This window comes from Pan paniscus, chromosome 1 (genome assembly GCF_029289425.2).
Source record: "Pan paniscus chromosome 1, NHGRI_mPanPan1-v2.0_pri, whole genome shotgun sequence".
Taxonomy (NCBI): domain Eukaryota; kingdom Metazoa; phylum Chordata; class Mammalia; order Primates; family Hominidae; genus Pan; species Pan paniscus.
The window spans coordinates 26,006,173-26,029,545 of record NC_073249.2 but is presented as its reverse complement, the minus strand read 5'-3'; the positions used below and the strand labels follow the sequence as shown (position 1 = coordinate 26,029,545).

Genomic DNA, 23,373 nt, shown 5'->3' with positions numbered 1-23,373 from the left:
AACTATACTACAAGGCTACAGTAACCAAAACAGCATGGTACTGGTACCAAAACAGAGATATAGACCAATGGAACAGAACAGAGCCCTCAGAAATAATACCACACATCTGCAACCATCTGATCTTTGACAAACCTGACAAAAACAAGCAATGGGGAAAGCATTCTGTATTTAACAAATGGTGCTGGGAAAACTGGCTAGCCATATGTAGAAAGCTTCCTTCCTTACACCTTATATGAAAATTAAATTCAAGATGGATTAAAGACTTAAATATTAGACCTAAAACCATAAAAACCGTAGAAGAAAACCTAGGCAATACCATTCAGGACATAGGCAAGGGCAAGGACTTCATGTCTAAAACACCAAAAGCAATGGTAGCAACAGTCAAAATTGACAAATGGGATCTAATTAAACTAAAGAGCTTCTGCACAGCAAAAGAAACTACCATCAGAGTGAACAGGCAACCTACAGAATGGGAGAAAATTTTTGCAATCTACTCATCTGACAAAGGGCTAATATCTAGAATCTACAAATAAATGAAACAAATTTACAAGAAAAAAACAAACAACCCCATCAAAAATGGGTGAAGGATATGAACAGATACTTCTCAAAAGAAGACATTTATGCAGCCAACAGACGTATGAAAAAATGCTCATCATCACTGGCCATCAGAGAAATGCAAATCAAAACCACAATGAGACACCATCTCACACCAGTTGGAATGGTGATCATTAAAAAGTCAGGAAACAACAGGTGCTGGAGAGGATGTGGAGAAATAGGAACACTTTTACACTGTTGGTGGGACTGTAAACTAGTTCAACCATTGTGGAAGTGAGTGTGGCGATTCCTCAAGGATCTAGAACTAGAAATACCATTTGACCCAGCCATCCCATTACTGGGTATATACCCAAAGGATTATAAATCATGCTGCTATAAAGGCACATGCACACGTATGTTTATTGCAGCACTATTCACAATAGCAAAGACTTGGAACCAACCCAAATGTCCATTAATGATAGACTGGATTAAGAAAATGTGGCACATATACACCATGGAATACTACGCAGCCATAAAAAAGGATGAGTTCATGTCCTTTGTAGGGACATGGATGAAGCTGAAAACCATCATTCTCAGCAAACTATCCCAAGAACAAATAACCAAACACTGCATATTCTCACTCATAGGTGGGAACTGAACAATGAGAACACGTAGACACAGGAAGGGAAACATCACACACCGGGGCCTGTTGTGGGATAGGGGGAGGGGGGAGGGAAAGCATTAGGAGATATACCCGATGTAAATGACGAGTTAATGGGTGCAGCACACCAACATGGCACATGTATACATATATAACAAACCTGCACATTGCGCACATGTACCCTAGAACTTAAAGTATAATAAAAAAAAAAAAAAGAAAAGAACCAGTCCCCTGCATGAACAGATTCTTACCAACTGTGTTGGTAACGAGATCCAACCCTAATGGGGTATGGGCCTGGGGCCATTATAATGTGTCACCTGCCTTCCCTCCCTTCCCCTTGCCTGGGAAACATCATGTTTGGTCAGGTGAGATGACCATACTGGAAAGAAAACTCAAATTTGAATCCCAACTCTGTCACTACCAAGGAGACCATGGGAAATTCAGCCTCTCAGAGGCTTCACTTTCTCATCTGTAAAATAAGGCTGTAGAACCTACTTTGTAGGGTTGCTGTAGTAATTAAAGAAGATGATGTATATAAAGCATAAGCATGTTTATCGCAGCACTATTCACAATAGCCAAGATATGGAATCAACCTCGGTATTCAACAATAGATGAATGGATAACGAAAACGTGGTACATAAATGCCATGGGATACTATTCATCCATAAAAAAGGATAAATTTTGTCATTGATGGCAACGTGGATGGAACTGGGGGACATTATTTTAAGGCTTATTTTAATAAGCCAGGAATAGAAAGTTAAACACTGCATGTTCTCACTCATATGTGGAAGCTAATATAGACTGATCTCATAGAAGTAAAAAGTAGAAAAGAGGCTATTAGAGGCTGGGAAGGGTAGGGGAAAGGGTGAGAGAGATTTCTTAAAGAATATAAAGTCACAGCTAGATAGGAGGAATAAGTTCTAGAGTTCTATACCTCTGTAAAATAACTACGGTCAACAATAATATATTACAGAGTTTCAAATCATAAGAAGGAAGATATTGAATGTTCCCAACACAAAGAAATAATAAATATTTGTGATGATGGACATGTGAATTGCCCTGATCTGACCATTACACATATATGTATTAAAACATCACTATGTATCCCATGAATATGTATAATTATATGCCAATTTAAAAAATAAAACATAGGTACCCAATCCGTATGACAGACATCTCCTTAAAATACTGCAGTCTTGTTGGGGACAGGAAAACAAGGGCAACATGCAGACCAGGAAGAGGGATACATGCTGGGGTGGGCAGGAACACCAAGGGAGGCTTTGCCTTCAGTGACTGGGGATGGGGCCAGGTTCTGGACAGATGTGTAGCGACATTCCTCCTTCTCCTTCAACTGCTGCCTCTCTGAATCCCTGTCCATCTTTGTCAGCATCCCCAAAATACATGACTTTGGACGGGCAACTCAATTCACAATGCCCCACAGAGAACTCAGATTCAACTGTACTGACAATATTAATTGTGGCCAAAGCAACGATAAGGTATGCACTAAGCCAATCAGAAATGTGGAAGGAAAGAGCACCCATGTGCTTTCCTTGTGTGTAAATGATTAACAATGGAACCCAAATGTCAGCAAAAGCAGTAAAAGGCCAGAAAACATGGTTCACATACACCATGAAATACTATGCAGCCATAAAAAAGAACAAGATCATGTCCTTTGCAGCAATATGGATGGAGCTGGAGGCCATTATCCCAAGCAAACTAACACAGGAACAGAAAAACAAATACCTCATGTTCTCACTTACACGTGAGAGCTAAGCAATGATAACATGTGGACACAAAGTGGGGAACCACACACACCAGGAATTACTTGAGGGTGGAGAGCGGGAGAGAGGAGAGGATCAAAAACTACCTATGGGGTACTAGGCTTGTTATGTAACAAAATAATCTGTATACCAAACCTCCAAGACACCCAGTTTATCTGCATAACAAACCTGCACAGGTATCCTTGAACCTAAAATAAAAGTTAAAAACAAAAAGTCCGGGGAAAAAATCAGCTGAAGGAACTCAGTGTGAATATCCATGGGCAAAGGCCCACCTGGGAGAAGCTGGGACTACAGGTGTACACCACCATGCCTGGCTAATTTTTTGTTTTTTTGTTTTTTTGAGATGGAGTCTCGCTCTGTCGCCCAGGCTGGAGTGCAGTGGTGCAATCTCGGCTCACTGCAAGCTCCGCCCCCTGGGTTCATGCCATTCTCCTGCCTCAGCCTCCCGAGTAGCTGGGACTACAGACGCCTGCCACCACGCCTGGCTAATTTTTTGTATTTTTAGTAGAGATGGGGTTTCACCATGTTAGCCAGGATGGTCTCAATCTCCTGACCTTGTGATCCACCTGCCTCGGCCTCCCAAAGTGCTGGGATTATAGGCACGAGCCACCGCACCCGGCCAATTTTTTGTATTTTCAGTAGAGACAGGGTTTCGTCATGTTGACCAGGCTGGTCTAGAACTCCTGGCTTCAAGGTGATCCACCTGCCTCAGTCTCCCAAAGTGCTGGGATTACAGGCATGAGCCACCACAGCTGGCCTGAGAAATGCAAATCTTAACCAGACCACCTGTCAAAAGGTTGTGGGGAGCATCGGGAAAGACAGAGGCAATGGGTTCCACCACACTCATGGCCAAGTGACTAAAGAAGACAGGCAAGGAAAATGGAGCTGTCATCGGGCCTCCCTTTCATGGATGAGAATTGCCTGCTTGGTTATGCAGGTAATAAATAATAACATCGAGTGAGTGCCTGGGGCTGGCCATCAGATGTAGAATGTCTCAAGCGTGTCATTTGTGCCTACATCTCCCTTTCAGATCAAGGAACCTCTCCCTAGAGAAGCACCGCAAGGTTGGATGAGCTTGTTCTTTGTGTTGTTAGGTGAATCTCATGAAGACAAGCCATGTTTCCCTCCACTCCATGGCCATATCTTGAAGCCTCACTCTTCTGGGTGATGTAGGTTGGACCCAGGATTTTGAGCCAGAGCCTGTGGCTACATTGGTGGGTGACTGCTGTCAGAGCAAGGAAAACCATCCTAGGGATGGGCTCGACTTACAGAGGTAGCTTTGTTTGTTTGCTTTTGTTTTTGAGGCAAGTCTTGTTCTGTAGCTCAGGCTGGAGTACAGTGGCACGATATCGGTTCACTGCAACTCTGCCTCCTGGGTTCAAACAATTCTCATGCCTTGGCCTCTCAGAGTAGCTGGGATCATAGGCGCGAGCCACCACACCTGACTAATTTTTGTATTTTTAGTAAAGACAAGGTTCCGCCATGCTGGCCAGGCTGGTCTCGAACTCCTGGCCTCCAGTGATCCACCCACCTCAGCCTGTCAAAGAACTGGGATTACAGGCGTGAGCCACCGCACCCAGCCCAGAGGTAGCTTTTGAAGGTACATTAAATGTGCAGTTTCAACAATCCTTCTGCTTGACCCCTCTGCTCCTCTCCCACTCAAAGGAATTGACTGGCCAACTACAGAGGAAGAATTTCCTGAAAAAGTCTTCTGCTCAGGCAGTTCATTTTAAAAGTAAGTGCTGCTCTGTGGAGGCCCCGTAAGTTCTCTTAATGACCTTATGCTGGGATTAAGAAGAGCCCTGCACAGTGGTTTTAAGGTGTTCTCAGAACCTGCTTGTTTAAGACTCTCACTTAAACAAGCTATCTGACAGACCTATGGGACTCCAGCTTCATGAAAATACTTTATTCGCTTAATATGGATTTACCTGAAGTTTACTTGAAACCAAGTGACCGATGCAACCAGTGACTACTCTCAGAGCTGCTCAAGAAAAATGGTTAAATAAAAAGAGAAAGGGTCTTCTTCCACCTTACAGAGAAAAGCTCTATTAAAAAGTCCTTCAACATTAAAATCTAATTTCATAAAATTTTAAGTCTGCAGCAGGCTCCAGTTTAGTCTCCAAAAGCACACTCCCCCTGCAAAGAGGAAACTCAAAGAAGAAAAGAGAGTTGTCTTTCTGCACAAGGAACATGTTGTCTATACCCAAAGGTGTTCAAGGAACACCCTGAATCTACCCAGGTGCTGAAGCTCCTGCTAGAGGGATTTGGCTTTTAAAAATGTCATAACCACCTGATATGGTTTGGCTCTGTGTTCCCACCCAAATTTCATCTAGAATTGTAATCCCCATGTGTTGAGTTGAGGGAGGACCTGATGGGAGGTGATTGGATCAAGGCAGCAGTTTTCCTCATGCTGTTCTCGTGATAGTGAGGGAGTTCTCATGAGATCTGATGGTTTTAAAAGCAGGGGTTTTCCCTGTGTGCTCTCTCTCTCCTGCCACCATGTATGCCGTACTTTGCTTCCCCTTCGCCTTCTGCCATGAGTGTAAGTTTCCTGAGGCCTCCCCAGCCATGCACAACTGTGAGTCAATTAAACCTCTTTTCTTGATAAATTACCCCGTCTTAGGTAGTATATTTATAGCAGTGGGAAATGGACTAATACACCACCCTTCCCAGGAACTGAATCCTAAGGGAGGAGGAATTTGGGTGCTGTACAACATTATCTCATAGCCTATGTAAGATTCTCACCCAAACCAGGAGCTGAGTGCAATTAGTTACTTGGTTCTCTATATAAGAAACAAAACCAAAAACTCCTATCTGGCTAGTATAGCCAATGCCATAAGAGCTGAGATGAACTCTGTAACCCAAAAGATGCTTAAGTAAGGAAATATTTTCATCAATGATGACAATGGATTTTGGCAAGACAAGGGTTGATTCTTCTCTCCTTTCTCTCATATAATACTTATTTATAATACAAATGAATCCTGAATTGATTTTAGTCTCTTTAAGATGTTTACTTTTTAAATGTTCTAATTCTTTATGATGTACAAACCGAAGTTCATCACCACACAAAGTCTGACTGCTACTCCTTGCAGCAAGGGCTTCAGTGAGGATGCAGCATTTTTTATGTCCTGAGGACGTATGTGTTGAGTAAGTGTTTGTCAAGTGAATTCAGGTAAAGTCAATCTTGCTTCACCTCTGTCTTTTCTTATGAAATGTAGGAAAGGGGTATATTTACTCTGGAAAAGTATCCCCAAGTAGACATAACTGAGTTGGTTTTGGAAAGGAAGCGGCCAGACGGTGGCCAGCACCCTGGCCTTTAGTCACTGTACTTACTAGGTCAGCAGCCCTGCACCCACGGGGTGTATTTTCAGTCCTTTGCCAATTCTAGGGTCTCCTCTCCACCATATAGGTCACCTCCTCTGTTCCCTGGGCCATAGACATTTTCACCCATGCTTGGGGTCATGCAGGCTCCAGTCTTGCAGAAGCAGCTTGAAGAAGCACAGACATCTCTGAGGTTGGAGACTTTGGGGGCCATAAAGTGAATTCATTCAGCTCTGTAAATTCAGACCTCTATAAATTTAGTTCACTTGGAAGAAGCAAGTTGAATTGGAATAAGGGGGCCATGTGAAAAGGGGGAATGGCTGTACATGTGGCAGGATGAGGTGGGAATAAAAGAAAGGGATCTGCGCGCACCCAAGAGAATAGCTGCCCAATACCACCTTGCTTCTGTAGAGCACTTTACTGTCATAAAGCATTTTAATGGATATGAACTTAGTTTTTAAAAAATCTGCATCTCAGACAGGACTGACCCATGGTGTGAAAGGAGTCCAGGTAACAGTGACAAGCCCGGGGGCTGCAACAGGTCTTTCCCTAAATTGTCATTTAACTCTGGGAAGGCTCTTACCTTATTTGAGACTCAGTTTCTCTATAGGTCAAACAAAAACTAAATCGGAATGAGGGCTTGAATTACGTGATTTCTCTGAGTTCCTTCAACTCCAAACCTGGATGATGTCATTTGTTGTAACAAGGTGCTCTTGTGTAACAGATTAGAGTGGGGCTGTTGTGACATAAACAAGGTTAGACTCAACCTTGTAGAGGAAAAACAATGCTGTTGTAGGATTAATTCCAGCCAGGCTGCTTACTCATCAACTGTGTGACCTTAACAAAGTGAGTGAGCCTCTCTGAGCCTCAGTTTCCTAATCAGAAAACAATAAGACTCATCTTATAGAATTGTTGTGCATGTTAAATGAAATAGTGAATCTGAAAGCACTTTTAAACTTTAATGACCTATAACAATGTGATAAATTATTATTGTTACCATTATTACCACCATTCCAGAAATTCATTAGCCTTCTAAGAATTACCTGGCAAGGATAACAAATGAATTCAGCAGCCCTTACTACTTGCCCAGCATAAATCCTAATCAGGGAGCATGGCTATTTACAAAGCAGAAAAAAGACATTCTGAAAGTTTAGCTTTTTCACTGCTATGTGACATCGGTGGTATAGACTTCTAGGTCTCCCTCCAGCCCCCTATAAACCACATAGAATAAAGAAAGCCTAGAGTGTTAACAATCCTGACTTTCTCTACTATCAGGGCAACACAAACAATCTCTTTATACAGATCTTTCAAAGACCAACAAAATTACCATTCAAATTAAAAATAAATACACCATTGTACTTAGAAAGGTAATATCTGTTCTTCCAAACTTCCAAAAATGATTGGAGCACATCACGACTGGAATCCAAGGACCTGAACTGTCCTTTGGACACACATGGTCTTATTTGAGGTTGCCTAATAAAAAAGCTGACTTCCTGCTGCCATGCCTATGTACAAGCCCCTCCCTGCACATCTGGGGCTGAGTGTTAAGAACTGTACATGAATTCCATTAAATAAGTAGAGAAAAAAAAAAAGAATGATACATGCAGACCAGTACAATAGAAGCCCCCTACTCTAAGGTGATTTCTCACCCCCTTTCTTGCCATGACTACATAGTACCTAGTTATGTACAGGGTTGGAAAGAAGCTTGACAGAAGGCCTTCATCTCTGGGCAATATTTAAGAAGCCTATTTTGGTTTTCTCTGTTCTCTGATGTTCCTAAGCCTGACTGTTTTTAAAGCACTGGGTAACATAGGCCATAGGTTTTGGCAGGGAAGTATATATATATATATATATACATATATATATATATATATGAACCAAGTAACCTTTAAATAGAATCTCAGGGAAACCACAGCTTGCATAGGCTGCATACAAGAGGAAAAAATGAACTTATTTTTAAAAACCTTAAGTCTTTATTATATTTATTATGGCTTTTTCTTATACCTTGAAAATAAAAGCAAAGATAGCAAGTACTTTAAGAGCAAGACACCATCTTATCCATCCTTTACAATTTCCAGAAGGAGGAGCAAAATAGGCACTTATAAAATGCTTATCACGGCCGGGTGCCGTGGCTCATGCCTGTAATCGCAGCACTTTGGGAAGCTGAGGCAGGTGGATTGCATGAGCTCAGGAGTTTGAGACTAACCTGGGCAACATGGTGAAACCTCATCTCTACAAAAAATACAAAAATTAGCTGGGCATGGTGGCGAACGCAGGTAGTCCCAACTACTTGGGAGATTGAGGTGGGAGGATCACTTGAGCCGAGTGGAGGTTGCAGTGAGCCAAGATTGTGCCACTGCACTCTAGCCTGGATGACAGAGGGAGACCCTGTCTCAAAAAAAAAAAAAAAAAAAGCTTATTAAATTATTTAAAAAGTAAAAAGTTTCATAAAGGAAATATACACTAAATCATGACAATAGTTTCCATATTATTATAAAAGCTCCATTCCAAAATAAAATCAGTGTTAAGAGAAACTGAAACTAATTTCAAATGAACTCAATGAAATATAAGTTCTGTGCTTCATGGAAATTTGGGACCAGAATTAATTCTTGATTCATGCCTATTCCAACTTCAGCCCTGCTGGTCTTCTGAGATATATCATCAACAATTTGACATTCTAATTAGTTAAACTCCATGCATTTTTAAAAAGTCTGAACGTATCTACATAAAGTAAAAACAAAAAAAAGTATATAAAGTTGTTTCAACCAACAGATGTGGGGTAATTGCTAGAAGTGAATGAATATCTTGTCACTACCAATACATTTAGGGATAATTGCTAGAAATAAATGTCTACCTCGTTAATCTGTCACTGCTTGTCACAGTTCTTTCTTTTCCTAAATGCATCACATCTAACACAGAACTGATAAGTAGTAATTGATTTAATCCTCTGAGTAATGCACATCTTCTGTAGGACTAAATACAGTTTTTGCACAGTATATTTACTGCACATTTTATTGAGTAACATGAAAATGAGTGCTGAGTTGGCAGCCTAATAATAAATACCCGTAATGTTATCTGAGTTGCTCTCCTGCATTGACAAAAATGGTGATAAATTAGATTGTAATTGACATAGAGAAAAAAGACTATTACTTCTAATGCAGAGATTAATTAACCCTCTATCCCAACCCTCATTACCCACTCCTGCTTTCTGGTCAGCATGCAGGTGCAGCCCTGCATCAGAGAGAAGAGCCCAGGGTATTGAGCTGTCACACAGCCCTGCACCCCTGTGGCCATGCAACTTGAACCACATGAGTGGCTTCCGTGGAGAAGTAAGCACTTTACCTTCTTGCACACAGATGGAATTATCACTTGGGATCCAGCCTAGGGTTCCATTAAAATGCTTCAAACACAGTCTCTTTGTAGCGCCCTTCAGCTTGAATCCGTCTTGGCAGTGAAATCGGGCTACAGAGCCTTCAAAGAAAACCCCTCCGCTGGGGGTCCTGAAGCCATTCTCGGGAATGCCGGGGTCAGCACACACTTGAAGGTCATCGAACCCTACATCAACAAAGAGAGGAAAAGGTGCCTGTGAATATGTTCTCTCAATGCCAAGGGCCTTCCTACATAAATGGCAGACCCTGCATGATGTCATACGCCTTGGACACTCCAGTTACCTCACCACCAAAGCCAAGGACATTTTAGTGCACATTCTACTCTGCTTTTAGCTCTTTGCTCAGAAAAGCACTGAGTAGAGTTTTCTGTTCAATGGCCAAGTTAGCCTTTCAAGGAAGTTACAGGAGGAGGGAGAAGGAAACAGACAAAAAGGATTTCACATGACAAGTGCCACAAAAGATGTACAAAATGCTGAAGAGAGTTGAGGAGGGAAAAGTAGGTGGGAGGGATTCAAGGAGATGGCATCTGAGCCTGGCCTTGAGGAAGGGGTGAAATTTCAAGACAGAATTCTATGCAGGGGGGCATGGGTGGTTTTCTAACGGTAGAAATGGCATGAACGGTGAATGGCTGGGGACTGGAAGACGGCAGCGTGTGTTGAGGGAGCAGCAAGTGGAATGTAGTTATAACCCAGGGTCTATGGTAGGGGTGGCTGGGAATGCCCTTCCTCCTCCTCTTACCCCTACCCCTATCTGCCAGGGGAACATTCACTCCTCAAGACCTATCCAAGTTTCTCCTCCACCCGGCTGCCTTTCTTAATTTCACTCTCCGCCTGCCTCATCCCTACTTTGTTCCACTGCTGTAGCGTCAACACAGCTGTGTGCTGAATTACCTACAGAACAGCTGCCTCTCATCCCAGGCTGTGCGCCCTCCAAGAACAAGTCCTATGACTCCATCCTGACATCCCCAGAATCTACCACAGTGTCTTCTGTATTCAGTGCTCCATACCAGTTTGCTGAATGAATAAATGAGGTTGGAGGACAGCAGCTTGAGAGACTGACTGAAAGAGAGAGAGCCCAGAAGCCCAGGCAGGAGAGCAAGCAAGGGTGTGGGTAAGGGGTGATGGGCTGAGAGCAGTGGAGACACAAGGAGGATGCTGGTGTCTGGGACACTTGGATTCTAGGCTCCCCTTGTCAACTGACTGGATGTTGGAGTGAGGAGGAGACCTAAGAAATTTTGTGCCCAGACAGCTGGGATGAATGCAGACAAGCAAAAATGGACATCATGAACCACAGCTAGGGCCAAGGATAAGGGAGGGTCTGCTGTGTGCATAATGCTCCTAATGTGTCCTTACTCTAAATGCTCCAAACTTGGGACACTTGAGTTCCAGGCCCCCCTTTTCAACTGACTAGATGTTGGGGTGAGTGAGAGATCTAAGAGATTTTTGTGCCCAGACAGCTTGGATGAAGGCAGATCCCTGAAACAAACACTGATGTCATAAGCCACAGCGAGGGCCAGGGATAAGGGAGGCTCTGCTGTGTGCATAATGCTTTAACCGTGTCCTCAAAGGGAACAATGCAAACTCCAGAACAAGAAACTCCTGAGCCCTACAGAGGCATTCTACTCCATTCTCTTACTCACAAAATCAATAGACAAATCCTTACTGAATGGGTACCAAGAACAAATATACATAACTCTATGTAGATGGGGACTGGTGTACTGGTGTGCCCATCCATCCCCACCCCCAGCACAGCCTGCTGGTGCCAGGACAGGCTGGACACCATCAAGATATGATGGGGAAGTCTCAACCCAGACCTAGGAGACAGTAAGTATCATTGGGGCTCTTGCAAGGTTTACCTGGTTTCCAGGAGGATGCTCAGATATCAAACTCATATCTGTTCTTCTCTAACATACTGCACTTGCAGAAGTTCCTCAGCTGCAGGTGAATTCCCCCACCCCAGCTTTTATGTGCTTGTGTAGGATTCACTGGCTTCCCTCCCCACCTGGCTTATGATGCTAGACCCTCTACCAGTGTTGCTGTGCTGAAAGCCACACAGCACAGGAGGCATGGCACTGGCAGGATGTCCAGAAGTCATTGTTACAGTGTTTACTTTGTGCAGAGGTGACAAAGAATTGGGGTGAGGGAAAAGCCATTCAAAGGCAGGAAGGAGGAGGGCACAGCATCCACATCTGACACTTGTACTTATTAAGTAGGAGCAGGTCTGATATTTTACCAAACTGATGATGCTTTTACAAAGGAGATAGCATCCAGCCTTCTCAGCCCTCCTGCTGCCACTCTGTTGGGACTAAATACCCCAATAATACAAGTTGTGTTGCAGCCCAGCAGAGGGGTATTTGAAAGTCATTAAATGATGGCTGCATGTTTTTAATTTGGGGGAAAGTATTCTAATTATCAAGTGGTTCCTTCATCTGGAAGGAAGGACAATCTCATGCCCATTCTATTGCTGCTAGTTTTTCCACTTCAGTACCATCATGAATATTGAAACATATATTTATGAATATCATGAATATTGAAACATATATTCACGATGGTACTGAGCCATGGGTTCCAGGCCCCCTTATCAACTGACTGGATGTTGGGGTTAGGAAGAGGTCTAAGACATTTTGTGCCCAGATAGCTGGGATGAAGGCAGATAAGCAAACATAGTGTCATGAGCCATAGCTAGGGCCAAGTATAAGGGAGGGCCTGCTGTTACATATATTGAAACATATACTCATGATGCTATTGAGGTGGAAAAATTAGCAGCAATGGAATTCATGGTTTTATATAGTTTAGAAGGCCTAGAAGCACAGATATCCAGAGCCCTGAAACCTGGGTAATCTGGACGTTTCTGGCTATCCATAGGTAAAAGTCATTCTCTCTCATACTACGTCAAATAGAACCAGCGTCAGCTCTCATAATGTTGGGGTGGGGCACAGGTATCAGTCAATGGGTGGCCACAGAAGGGCAAGATGAGTGTGCCATAATAGAGGATGGGAACCTCTGCAAAGCCTTGAGTGGGATCCTTGTGAAGAGTAGCCAGAAGGGAGGAAGGGTGCTGTGGGTGCAGGTCGGAAGGTATGGAGGTGGGAAGCTGACCAGCACCTGTCAGGAAAGAGGTGGTTCTGCCAGCTGGGGACAGGGTGCCTGCTAGGGGTGGGGCTGTGGGGATAAAGGAAGGGAAAGAGATGAAGGCAGACTGTGGAAGCTTTGTGTTAGCTCAGGGTTTGGATTCAATGTGGGAGAGAGAGGCATGGGTGTCAAGACTGAGGGTATACATATGTAACTAACCTGCACGTTGTGCACATGTACCCTAGAACTTAAAGTATAAAAAAAAAAAAAGACTGAGAGGTTTGAGCAGGGAAGTGATTACGATCAGATTCGCATTTTAGAATGATCTCTCTGGTGCCCATGTGAAGGACTGATGGCTACAGACCAGGAAAAGGGTGGGAAGATCATTTGAAATGGCTCCCAGGACACCAGCTGCACCTCAGGATCATTGGGCACCTTTATCAAAGGACAGATCAATTGAGCCTGGCTCTCTCTGTGTGGGGTGGGGTGGGGCTGCTCTTGGACAGCCAGTCTAGCACTTGTCTGAGGGCAGGCATTTGAGAACTGTGGAATTTTAAGGCTCCTGCAGTACTCCAGGTGAGTCAGAAACAAGGCAAAGACAGTGGAATGGAGAGGGCTACACAGACATTAAGGACACAGAGTCACAAAACCTGGTGACCTCCTGGATGGGAGAGTGATAGTGGGAGTGAGAGAGGAGAGAGGCGTCCAGGATACCTTCCTGGTTCTGGCATCAATGTCAGGGTAGATGGCAGTGCCATGTGCTCAGATTAACAGAACAAGATGAAGAGTGGGCCTAGGGAGAAGGGGGAAGAGTTCAGTGTGGAGTGTGGTGAATCTGAATTCTTGGGGATGCCAGGTATAGATGTCTAGCCATCAGCTGGAGCATGAGCCAGAAGTTCTGCATGGCCTGTGCTGTGCATCCATGTATAGGCAGCAGTCCAAGGCACAGGTGGGCATGCCCTCCTGGAACTAGCACAGTGTGAAGGGAGGAGCAGCTGAGGACACACAAATAAGGGACACCCAGAAAGGATGATAGAGTTTGGCTGTGTCCCCACCCAAATCTCAACTTGAACTGTAGTTCTCATAATCCCCATGTCATGGCAGGGACCAGGTAGGAGGTAATTGAATTATGGGGTGGTTACCTCCATGCTGTTCTTGTGATAGTGAATGAGTTCTCATGAGGTCTGATGGTTTTATAAGGGACTTTCTTCTCTCTCTGCACTTCTCCTTGCTGCCGCCATGTGAAGAAGGACGCGTTTGCTTTCCCTTCTGCCATGATTGTAAGTTTCTTGAGGCCACCCCGGTCCTGTGGAACTATGAATCAATTAAACCTCTTTCCTTTATAATTTACCAAGTCTCGGGTATGTCCTTATAGCAGTGTGAGAACAGACTAATATAAAGGGCATGGAAAATCCAGGACCATCAAGAAGAAAGACCTGACCAGTGTCCCCAAAGCAAGGAAAACAGTTTCAGGAAGGAAGAAATGGACAGCCACATCAATGTGACCCATTGGTCAACTACGTAAAGATCTGAAAGCATTCACTAACTGAAGACAGAGAACACTGGGACCACTGCCCATGCAGCTGCAGGGACAGGAAAGGACTGTCCCTGGGTAGGAAGCCTGTCTGCTAACATGTGGAGAGGGAAGGGTGACACAGTATGTGTGGACTGCTCTTTCAGGATGCTTAGTGTGAACAGAAGAACATAGGGAGGCAGCTGCTCATGGACTAGGCCCAAGGGACGGTTTTTATTATTGTTGTACTAAAATTTTAAGATGAAAGAGATCTGAATGTGTCTCTACACAGCAGGAAGAAAAACACTGGAAAATAAAAGCCTGTGGATGAAGACAAGTGACGGAGAGACAGGTGGGGTTAAGTTGTCCCCGCCTGAATGTGGGCAGGAAGGTGACCCAGGCCCTGAATAAAGGACTTGTCTCCTACTGAAGCAGGAAGGGAAGTCATGCCAGAACCTCTACCAACGGAAAGTTTTCCCAATAACGTGCTCATCATCCAGGACACAGCTGAAATAGTGCCTCTTCCAGAGAGCCTTCCCTCCCCTGCAGAGTCTGAATAGGAGGCCTCTCTTCTCATCAAGGCAACCTGGGTTCACCTCTCTCAGTGTTCCTCACTCTGACCATCATCACTGCTCTACTTAGCGGTCTCCCTCACTGGGCTGTGAACTCCTGGAGGGAAAGAGTAGGTCTTATTCTTCACCTCCTCAGCATCTGGCATGGTGTGTGGTATAAAGTGGACGTTCTACAAGTGTTGCTAATGAAGGATAAAGCAAGGGATGGATGGATGGATGGATAGATGGATGGACAGGTGGATGGATGGACAGGTGGATGAATGGGTGGATAGATGGGTAAATGGACAGATGAATAGATGAATGGCTGGCTGGTTGGCTAGGTGAATGGATAAATGGGTAGATGAATAGATGGATAAATGGATGGATGGATGAATGGGTGGATGGATGGATGAATGGGTGGATGGATGGATGAACAGATGAATGGCTGGCTGGATGGGTGAATAAGTGGATGGATGGATGCATCGCTAGATGGATGGATGGATGAATGGATGGATGGATGGGTTGGATTGGATGGATGGATAAACAGATAGATGAATGGATGAATGGATGGATGGAGCCTCATGCCAACTACCCTGTTGGACCCATCTGGAACCATCTCCACCCACCAAACAGCAACACCAATGGCACTGACAGTCCCAGGAGCTTATGAATTCCACAGACAAGGGAGATGTGAAATGCCCTCCTATAGCACAGACACACTCTCTCCTAACACCCTTTCACCTTTCTCTCCTCTCCCAAGCTGAGTAGACTATATTCCTTAATTACTTTTTACAAACTTCCCCCAATCCACAGCTCCAAACACTTCAGCCCTCTTCCTCCCTCTCCAGTATGGGGGGCCAGAGGTAGATCTACACGAGGGATTTGACTGAGACATCTAAGTTCCCCAGCACACACTTTTTGGCCAGTCACCCTCTGCTAACAAACAAGGCGTGCTGAAAGCTGAATGATAGGTACAGAACCCTCAGATGGTCGTATCCCCCACTCTTTGCCATAAAGCTGTTCTCTCTCAGAGAAGGACACACAATTCAAGGGATAACTGAAGATCCAGCCCTGAATCCATCAGAAAAATGACTCCTGCACTGATAAATAAATGATGAGAGTTTCATGGAAGTTACAATGTGAGAGCTGCACAATTTCCTCATGAATTTAATTTTGTATTCTTTCTGCGCTTATTCCTTTCCCTTTAAAAGAACATTCCCATGCACTTCCTCTGTTTTCAAGTAAGCATAGTTAACCTCTGACTGTTTATGTTCCGGTGACAGCATTGAGGATCAGGAATGCTGCCGGCCATGGGCTCCAGCCGTCGGCACAGAACAGGGAATTAAGAATAAGTGGTGAAAAGCGAGCCATCAGAAGATGAGATGGTACAAGAAGAAAATATTCTTCATCTTGGACAACTAATTCCATTGAGCAAGACAGTAATTTTCTAGGGCCTGCCAGAGCTTTAAATTCTACTTTTCAAATTATCCCCTAGCAGATCAATTCCCAGCCTGGGTCATTTTTCTGAAGAGCTGTTCTGTTAGTGTGCTTCCATAATGACAATGATCAGCCCCCTCAAATAACATATCCATTAAGGAGTGGGCTGGTGTAGGTGTTAGGGAAGCAGAGTGGAAAATCATTTGCATGCAGGCCCATTCAAATAATCTTATCCTAGGAACCAGTGTTCTCAAAGTCCAAACCTATTTCCTCCCCATTCTTCATATTCTGCTCACGCATGAGAACTAAGTAGTCACAGCTTGGAGAAGAGAAAAGAGTTCACAGAATGATTCCAATATGTTTGTTTTTGGGGGGAGTGGGAGGAGAAGAAAACATTCCATTTTAATCAGCCCTCAGAAGTGGCATCCTTTAGCAGTTCTCCCTAAATTTAATTCAGAGTGGAGCACTTATATATAAGAGATAGCCTTTGTGATGGTTCATTTTATATGCCAGTTTGACTGGGCCACAGGGTACTCAGACATCAATCAAACATGATTCTAGGGGTATGTGTGAGGGTGTTTCTGGATGAGATGAACATTTGAATTGGTAGACTGAGACAAGCAGATCACCCTCCCTAAGGTGGGTGGGCCTCATCCAATTTGTCCAATGCCTGAATAGAACAAATAGCTGAGTAAGGGAGAATTCTCTTCTCTCTGCCTGACTGTCTTCAAGGACGTGGATCTTCTCCTGCCTTTGGACTTGAGCAGACAGGAAATTACATCATTGGCTCTCCTGGGTCTCAGGCCTTTAGACTTAAGCTGGAACTATACTACTGGCCCTCCTGGGTCTCCAAGGAGATACCTATCTATCTGTCCTCCTGCTGGTTCTGTTTCTCTGGAGAACCCAGACTCATACAGTCTTCCTAAAAATACTAGAGTACTTTACAAATGTGAATGACACATATGCTGAATGTCCCTCCACCCAGAGGATGCTCTTTCTCTCTGGATCCCTGAGTTCTGGTAAGCAGTCATCTAGTGGGGAAAGCACCTGGGTCCTGGGGTCAGAGCAGCCCAGGGGCAGGGTCCTGGCCTGCAGTACCCCCTGGGGCTGACACACCCTCTCCATTACTGGCATCACCGTCACTGGCATCCATTTTCCTGCCCAGCATTTGTGACCTCAGGAACAAATCAGGAGGAGTATTGTAATTTGGACTCTGGTTCTCAATGAAGGCTGAGATCCCCTCTTTCTTTTCTCCTAACCAAAAACTGTGTGAGTAACAGGGATTGAGAGTGCCCCTCTCTTCTCATGCAAAGACACCCTCAGTTTCTTTATAAGGTCTTGACACTTCTGGTTTGGTTACTTTTGAGCCTGCTGAAACCTACCAGTTTTACTGTGAGCAACATAAGAAGTCTTTAAAAAGAATCATAAAAATGAAAGAGGTGTGAAAAGCAATCTTTTGGGTTATTATAACTGAAAAGTCATATTCTAGAGAGGAAGAGTGTATCAAATGTAGCCAAATCAATTTAGAACTAAGGCTGGGTTTCCATTTCTCTGTAAACTGCTATATGAGGCTTTGGAGGAAGAAAAAGGATATACACACAAAAATTGATTTTGTATGCACTGACTTAGTGAGAGGGTCCTGGGGCTAGTGAAAAAGGGCATCCCTGTGAAAGTTTAAACAGACGGATTTGCAAATGCTCACTGGAATCAAGACCAACCCCAAAAGCGTGCCCATCCTCCATCCTACAATAGCACTATCAGTCTCACATGGTTGCCATTAAAGCCATTTTAGAGGTCATCTAGTTTGACCCCTTTGTCTCCCAGAGGAGGACACTGAGGCTGTGAACAACATAAGAAGTCTTTTAAAAGAATCATAAAAATGAAAGGTGTGAAAAGCAATCTTTGGGGTTATTCTAACTGAAAAATCACTCTAACAGCTAATCACGGGGCTGGGACTAAACTCTGAGGCTTCTGACTTGCAGTCCAATGTTCTTGCTGTTGTCTCTACTTAGCCTTTTCCTACCATATTTCAGTTTGTGAATGACTCAGGTCTTCATGATATTATATAAACTCTTTAGGGAAAGAACAGTTTAAAATGTTTTTGAGTCCTTATATCTGTTAAAACAGGGCTGAGCAAATAGCAATGCTGGAATATTTAACGATTCAATAGAATACAATCCTCATGTTTCCCCCAAAGCCCACACCTCCCAGCACACAGTCTCAGTGTGATGGGGCCAGGGATCCTGACTTGTCACTTAAAACATCCCAGAATCCAGGCAGTCAGTTCTCAAACATCTATTGACCACGGCATGGTCTGTACCACATTCCTGGGGATTAAAGGTGTTCTTGGAGAGAACACAACTTAAGCCAGATATTGGTTTCATGAAACAGAGTTAGTTCTAGAGACTGGAGTACACATTGCCCTCAGCAGTAAAATAAAGAGAGAAGGATGTGGTAAACTTGAAGAAGTCCCTTCTTGACCCACTTAAGAGCTTTCCCCCCCTTACTTCTAAACATTCTCATCTAGCTTCCCACAGGCTGAGATCAGCCTTTTTCTCATCACCAGCAATGCAGGTAAACCACCCAACTGTTAAAATATCTCTGTGCATCAATAACCCTTTATGCTGAGGAGGGAATCTTTCCATCTCATGAGAGGAAAAACTTCAAAAAACCTTGCCTATTTTTAAAGACAAAGCTTAGTCATCTGGGCATTTTAGTAAAGGATATGAACTAAAATGAACCATGTCAGTTCCTGAGGATCTGTTGATGAGGGGCCTTTTAACCATCTCCTTACCACCAACACACACCTCACCTTACACCACCTTGAGTTTCCCATCATCTCAAAATCCCTTGCTATTAGAATGACCTGATATGGTTTGGCTCCGTGTCCCCACCCAAAATCTCGTGTTGAACTGTAATCCCCAGTGTTAGAGGTGGGGCCTGGTGGGAGATGATTGAAACATGGGGATGGTTTCTAATGGTTTAGCACCATCCCCCTAGTGCTGTCTCCTGATACAGTTCTCACAAGTTGTTTAAAAGTGTGTGGCACCTTCCCCTTTGCTTTCTCTTCCTCCTGCTCCAGCCACGTAAGACGTGCCTGCTTCCCCTTCACCTTCCACCATGATTGTAAGTTTCCTGAGGCCTACCCAGAAGCAAAAGCCTGTACAGCCTGTAGAAGCATGAGCACAATTAAACCTCTTTTCTTTATAAATTACCCAGTCTTAGGTATGTCTTTATAGCAGTGTGAGAACGGACTAATACAGACCTTAACTCATAAATGAACATGTCCAATGATAGCCTAACTTATCCAGAGTAAGACAAATGCCCAGCAACTATTTGAGCTAATATTGTATCTAGACCAAGGCATCAGCACAACTGTACTTCAGGCTGGTCCGTGCCCTTGCCACCAATGTCCATCCTGACATTGCTTCCAGGTGTGTGTCTGCACCAACAACAGATGGAGGACTCCTCCTGAGCCTGAGTCTAGAGAAGTTCTACATGTTCTGGAGATCCACCCTGAGCCAAGGTCAGGCTCAAACATTCTGAGGGCCCCCTGCCCCAATGATAGGTAGCTCAAGGACTGCCAAACATTTTCCAGAAAATGTTAGAAAGACTGACTAACCCGGACCCCAGGGCTGCCCGGGAATACCTCAACTGTCAAAGAGATGGAGCAGAAGAAAAGCACATCCAAACTAACCTGCCTCTGGAGGAGACGCCCGCGTGGGCCAGGAGAATAAGAGAAGGTCCCAGAACCAGCAAGCACTAGAAATAGCAGGAGATACAGACACACTGTGAAAATTACAACTAACATTAATAAGGAAACGTGATTGCTTTATAAAAATTCATCACTTTGCTTAAGTCTAGGAGTTTCAGACCAGCCTCGGCAACATAACAAGACCACATCTCTAAAAAAACAAATAAATAAAATTAAAATTATAGGAGCATGGTGGTATGCTCCTATAGTCCTAGCTACTTAGGAGGCTGAAGTGGGAAGATCACTTGAGCCCAGGAGTTCGAGGCTATAGTGAGCTACGGTCTGATTGTGCCACTATACCCAAGCCTGGGCAACAGAGCAAGACCCTATCTCAAAAACACCCCCAAAATCATTGATAACATATATGTCCATAAGAAGATCATTATTAAGTATTCCTTGACCTCTGTTCCAGCCTAAACAATCTCTGTTTGGGAAAACTTCAGCTCTTGGTTTTTAAAAAGAAAAGGGAAGGAGATAAAATAATTTTAAAAAATAGATATGAAGAAAGAAAAAGTATAATCTGTTTATATATTCCCTCCATCAACAAACAGTGCTGGGCACTGGGGGAAGGAGCAGACAGGCATTCATTCAACCAACAATGGGAACCTGAGTCTTCCAAAGAGTGAGCTTACATCTAGGACATTCAATAGTTTTTGACCTGCAAATTGTGACCTTATAGGACATTCAATAGTTTTTGACCTGCAAATTGTGACCTTATAGTAGTATTGCAGGAGCTGGCCAGCAGTCCGCAATGCAATGGGGCTCTTTCCTTGTTCCCAGGTGGATCGGCAGGTCGAGAAATAATAGACATACACAAGATAGTGAAAGCTGGGTCCAGGAGGGTCACCACCTTCTGGTCCCATGAGCCAATGTACTGGATATGCCAGCATTTATTATTAAGTTTAGTGAGGGCAGAGGAAGGTTAGTGAGGGATTTAGGGTCATTTGATTATGAGGTGAGATGGTCACATGGGGATGAAGTAATTCTTTAACATAACATCTGTATGCAGAAGTACAGTATACAGAGATAAGAATTTACAATATAGTGTGTGCATCAGTAATTTCTAACAGAGCCTTAAAACAGAAACACAGTCTTTCTATAACCTATGATTAGCAAGATATTAATCATCAATAACAGTTGCAGCAAAAGCTGGTTACAAACAATCCATAGAAACAGGATGTGAAGCTAGACAACCGGTTAGACTAGAAATTCTCAGAAGGGAGTATGCCTTAACCCTAAAGAGGCCTAGAAGAGCCGTGGCAAGATGAGGGCGTTTATAGCCCTGTCTTATCCATATGGACAGGCGCCCCTCATGCGTCCGTTTATAGGCTCTCCACAAGGGTTGCATTCCATTCCCAGAGCTATGAACATCTGCTTTTCTGGGATAGGAATCTTGGTGATGTTAAACCTCCCTGACTTCAGGTCCGTTCATAGGCTCTCTGCAGGGGGAAGCACATCACATGCTGTTGGCTCATTCTGGCAGTCCAACCTGGCATTGTCTTTACACAATCCTGCATGCAATTTTGTATTTACAATAATCAGAAGCATTTCATCTTTTATTCTGTAGCAATAGTTTCAGGGGGTCTCCCTACATAGTAGGTCCTGAAATCAATTTTAAGGGTCTTGACCAGCACCCTTTAGAAATGAAGTGGAACAGAAAAGAAAAGTCCATATGCACCCTGCGTGGTAACGGTGAGTATTGTTTTGTGTGGTTTTACTAGTTTTATTTGTGCATACAAGCTAGTTTGCAATGTATATTCCAGTGGGTCACAGTTAAAAAGGTTTGAAAAACACTACTTTGAAAACACTCCACCTTGTCATGATACTCAAAAACATATGTACTTTCAATAATGTAGCTGGTGCTTATAGGCACAGGTTGTAGAGTGAGAATGTATACTTTGAATCCCGACTCTGCCATCCTCTAGCTGTGTAACCTTGGGTAAGTTCCTTAACCTCTCTGTGTCTCAGGTTTCCATATACATATATATATATATATATATATATATATATATATATGCATGCTATGTGATTAACATTCAACCAGTTCCCCGAAGAATGAAAACATATTGCTTCATACAGAGGCAATTCTCTAAATTCCTAGAGCCATGTTAATATCTGAAAATATTCAAGCCTATTCTTTCTCCTAACTTTCACTAGAATAAAGTGTCTTTGATGATTTTGATGATGGCAATTGAACTTAGGAGCAATAACAAATATTTCTAAATAGAGTCCTTCTCTTGGCCACAAGGTCAAGCTATGAAACAGTTGATGGTAACCCACAAACCTCCAGAGAATTAAAGTGATTTCTTCAAGAGCCAGGCTTGCAGGGGAAATCTAAGGGCCAGCAGCCTTTCATGCACAGACAGCTCAGCTCTGGCCTTTGTTCTAAGAGACAGCAGCCAGCTCCTGAGGGAAGCGGTCCACCGGTCTCTTTGGGGGTGTGCAATCAAGCTTCAAAGAACCCCCTGATTTGGGCACAGGGAAGTGCATGTTCCTGGGCACCCATGAGTCTAAGCAAAAGCAAAACCCAACCACCAAATGGGAACACCAAGGATTCTAAGATTTATGGGGAAAAAGCTCAGAGCAAAAAAGGAGGCTGAAGACAAATTTTCCAATAAGAGACAATACAAAAAATTCAACAAAGAAAATCAAAGGTTCCCAAATTAATTTTCTTGTTTGTGAATTTAGTGCTATGTCATTCCTTAATTCAGTGTATTGTCAGTTACATATTTAAGAGGTGGGGGGGGGAAGCTGATTACTGTTTACCATTTATTAGGCTAAATAGATTTTTCACTGCAAAAGCAGTACCCCTTGGGAAATACAACAAAAGAAAACCAGAAAGCAAGACTGGGCTAGTTAGTATAGTCACACTTCTGCCATATAGCACGATATACTATTTATTATAGCAAATTTATACCAACAAGGCACACTTAAACCTAGTTTTTTGAAGACATGGGAATGAGTTGGGGGATGCAGAATTCATCCATGTGGGCTAAAGGCTTAGTATGCGGATTCTATTACCCAGAAACTACATTGAACACTGCACTCATGATTGTAAACACAGTATCAACTCTGAATATTTGGATGCTAATCAAATTAGGTAACTCTTGCCTAGAAATAGTGAGAATGTTTTAATGTTTCAAGAATATTCAGAGATGAATATAAAGTCGGCTATGTCTGAACAAGTAAACGTCACAAAAATAAGTCTTAATAGCATAATTTAGACTTGATTAAAATGGATAAAGACCACAGATGTGGAAGTCATTGCAGTCCCCATTTGATGCCAGAACTGATATTTTCCCCTCTCTTGATTTAATTCGCTTTGATTACCCAATTATTCCTAAATCCTTTCACTCAGTTT

General features: G+C 43.4%; 1 protein-coding gene across 8 annotated transcripts in view; it reads right to left on the bottom strand.

The window, feature by feature from the left end:
- The window catches only part of SUSD4 (sushi domain containing 4), a 143,249-nt gene that overhangs the window by 61,750 nt on the left and 58,126 nt on the right, over positions 1-23,373 (bottom strand). For 4 of the 8 annotated variants that reach the window (XM_055107747.2, XM_055107742.2, XM_055107745.2 and 1 more), the window contains 2 exons: positions 13,900-14,063; positions 9,640-9,852 (listed from right to left, as the gene is read on the bottom strand). In XM_055107747.2, coding sequence (XP_054963722.1) covers positions 9,640-9,852; positions 13,900-14,063 — 377 coding nt within the window. The remainder of the gene's footprint in view (positions 1-9,639; positions 9,853-13,899; positions 14,064-23,373) is intronic. The other 4 variants (XM_008967769.4, XM_055107751.2, XM_003814892.5 and 1 more) reach the window with 1 other exon arrangement.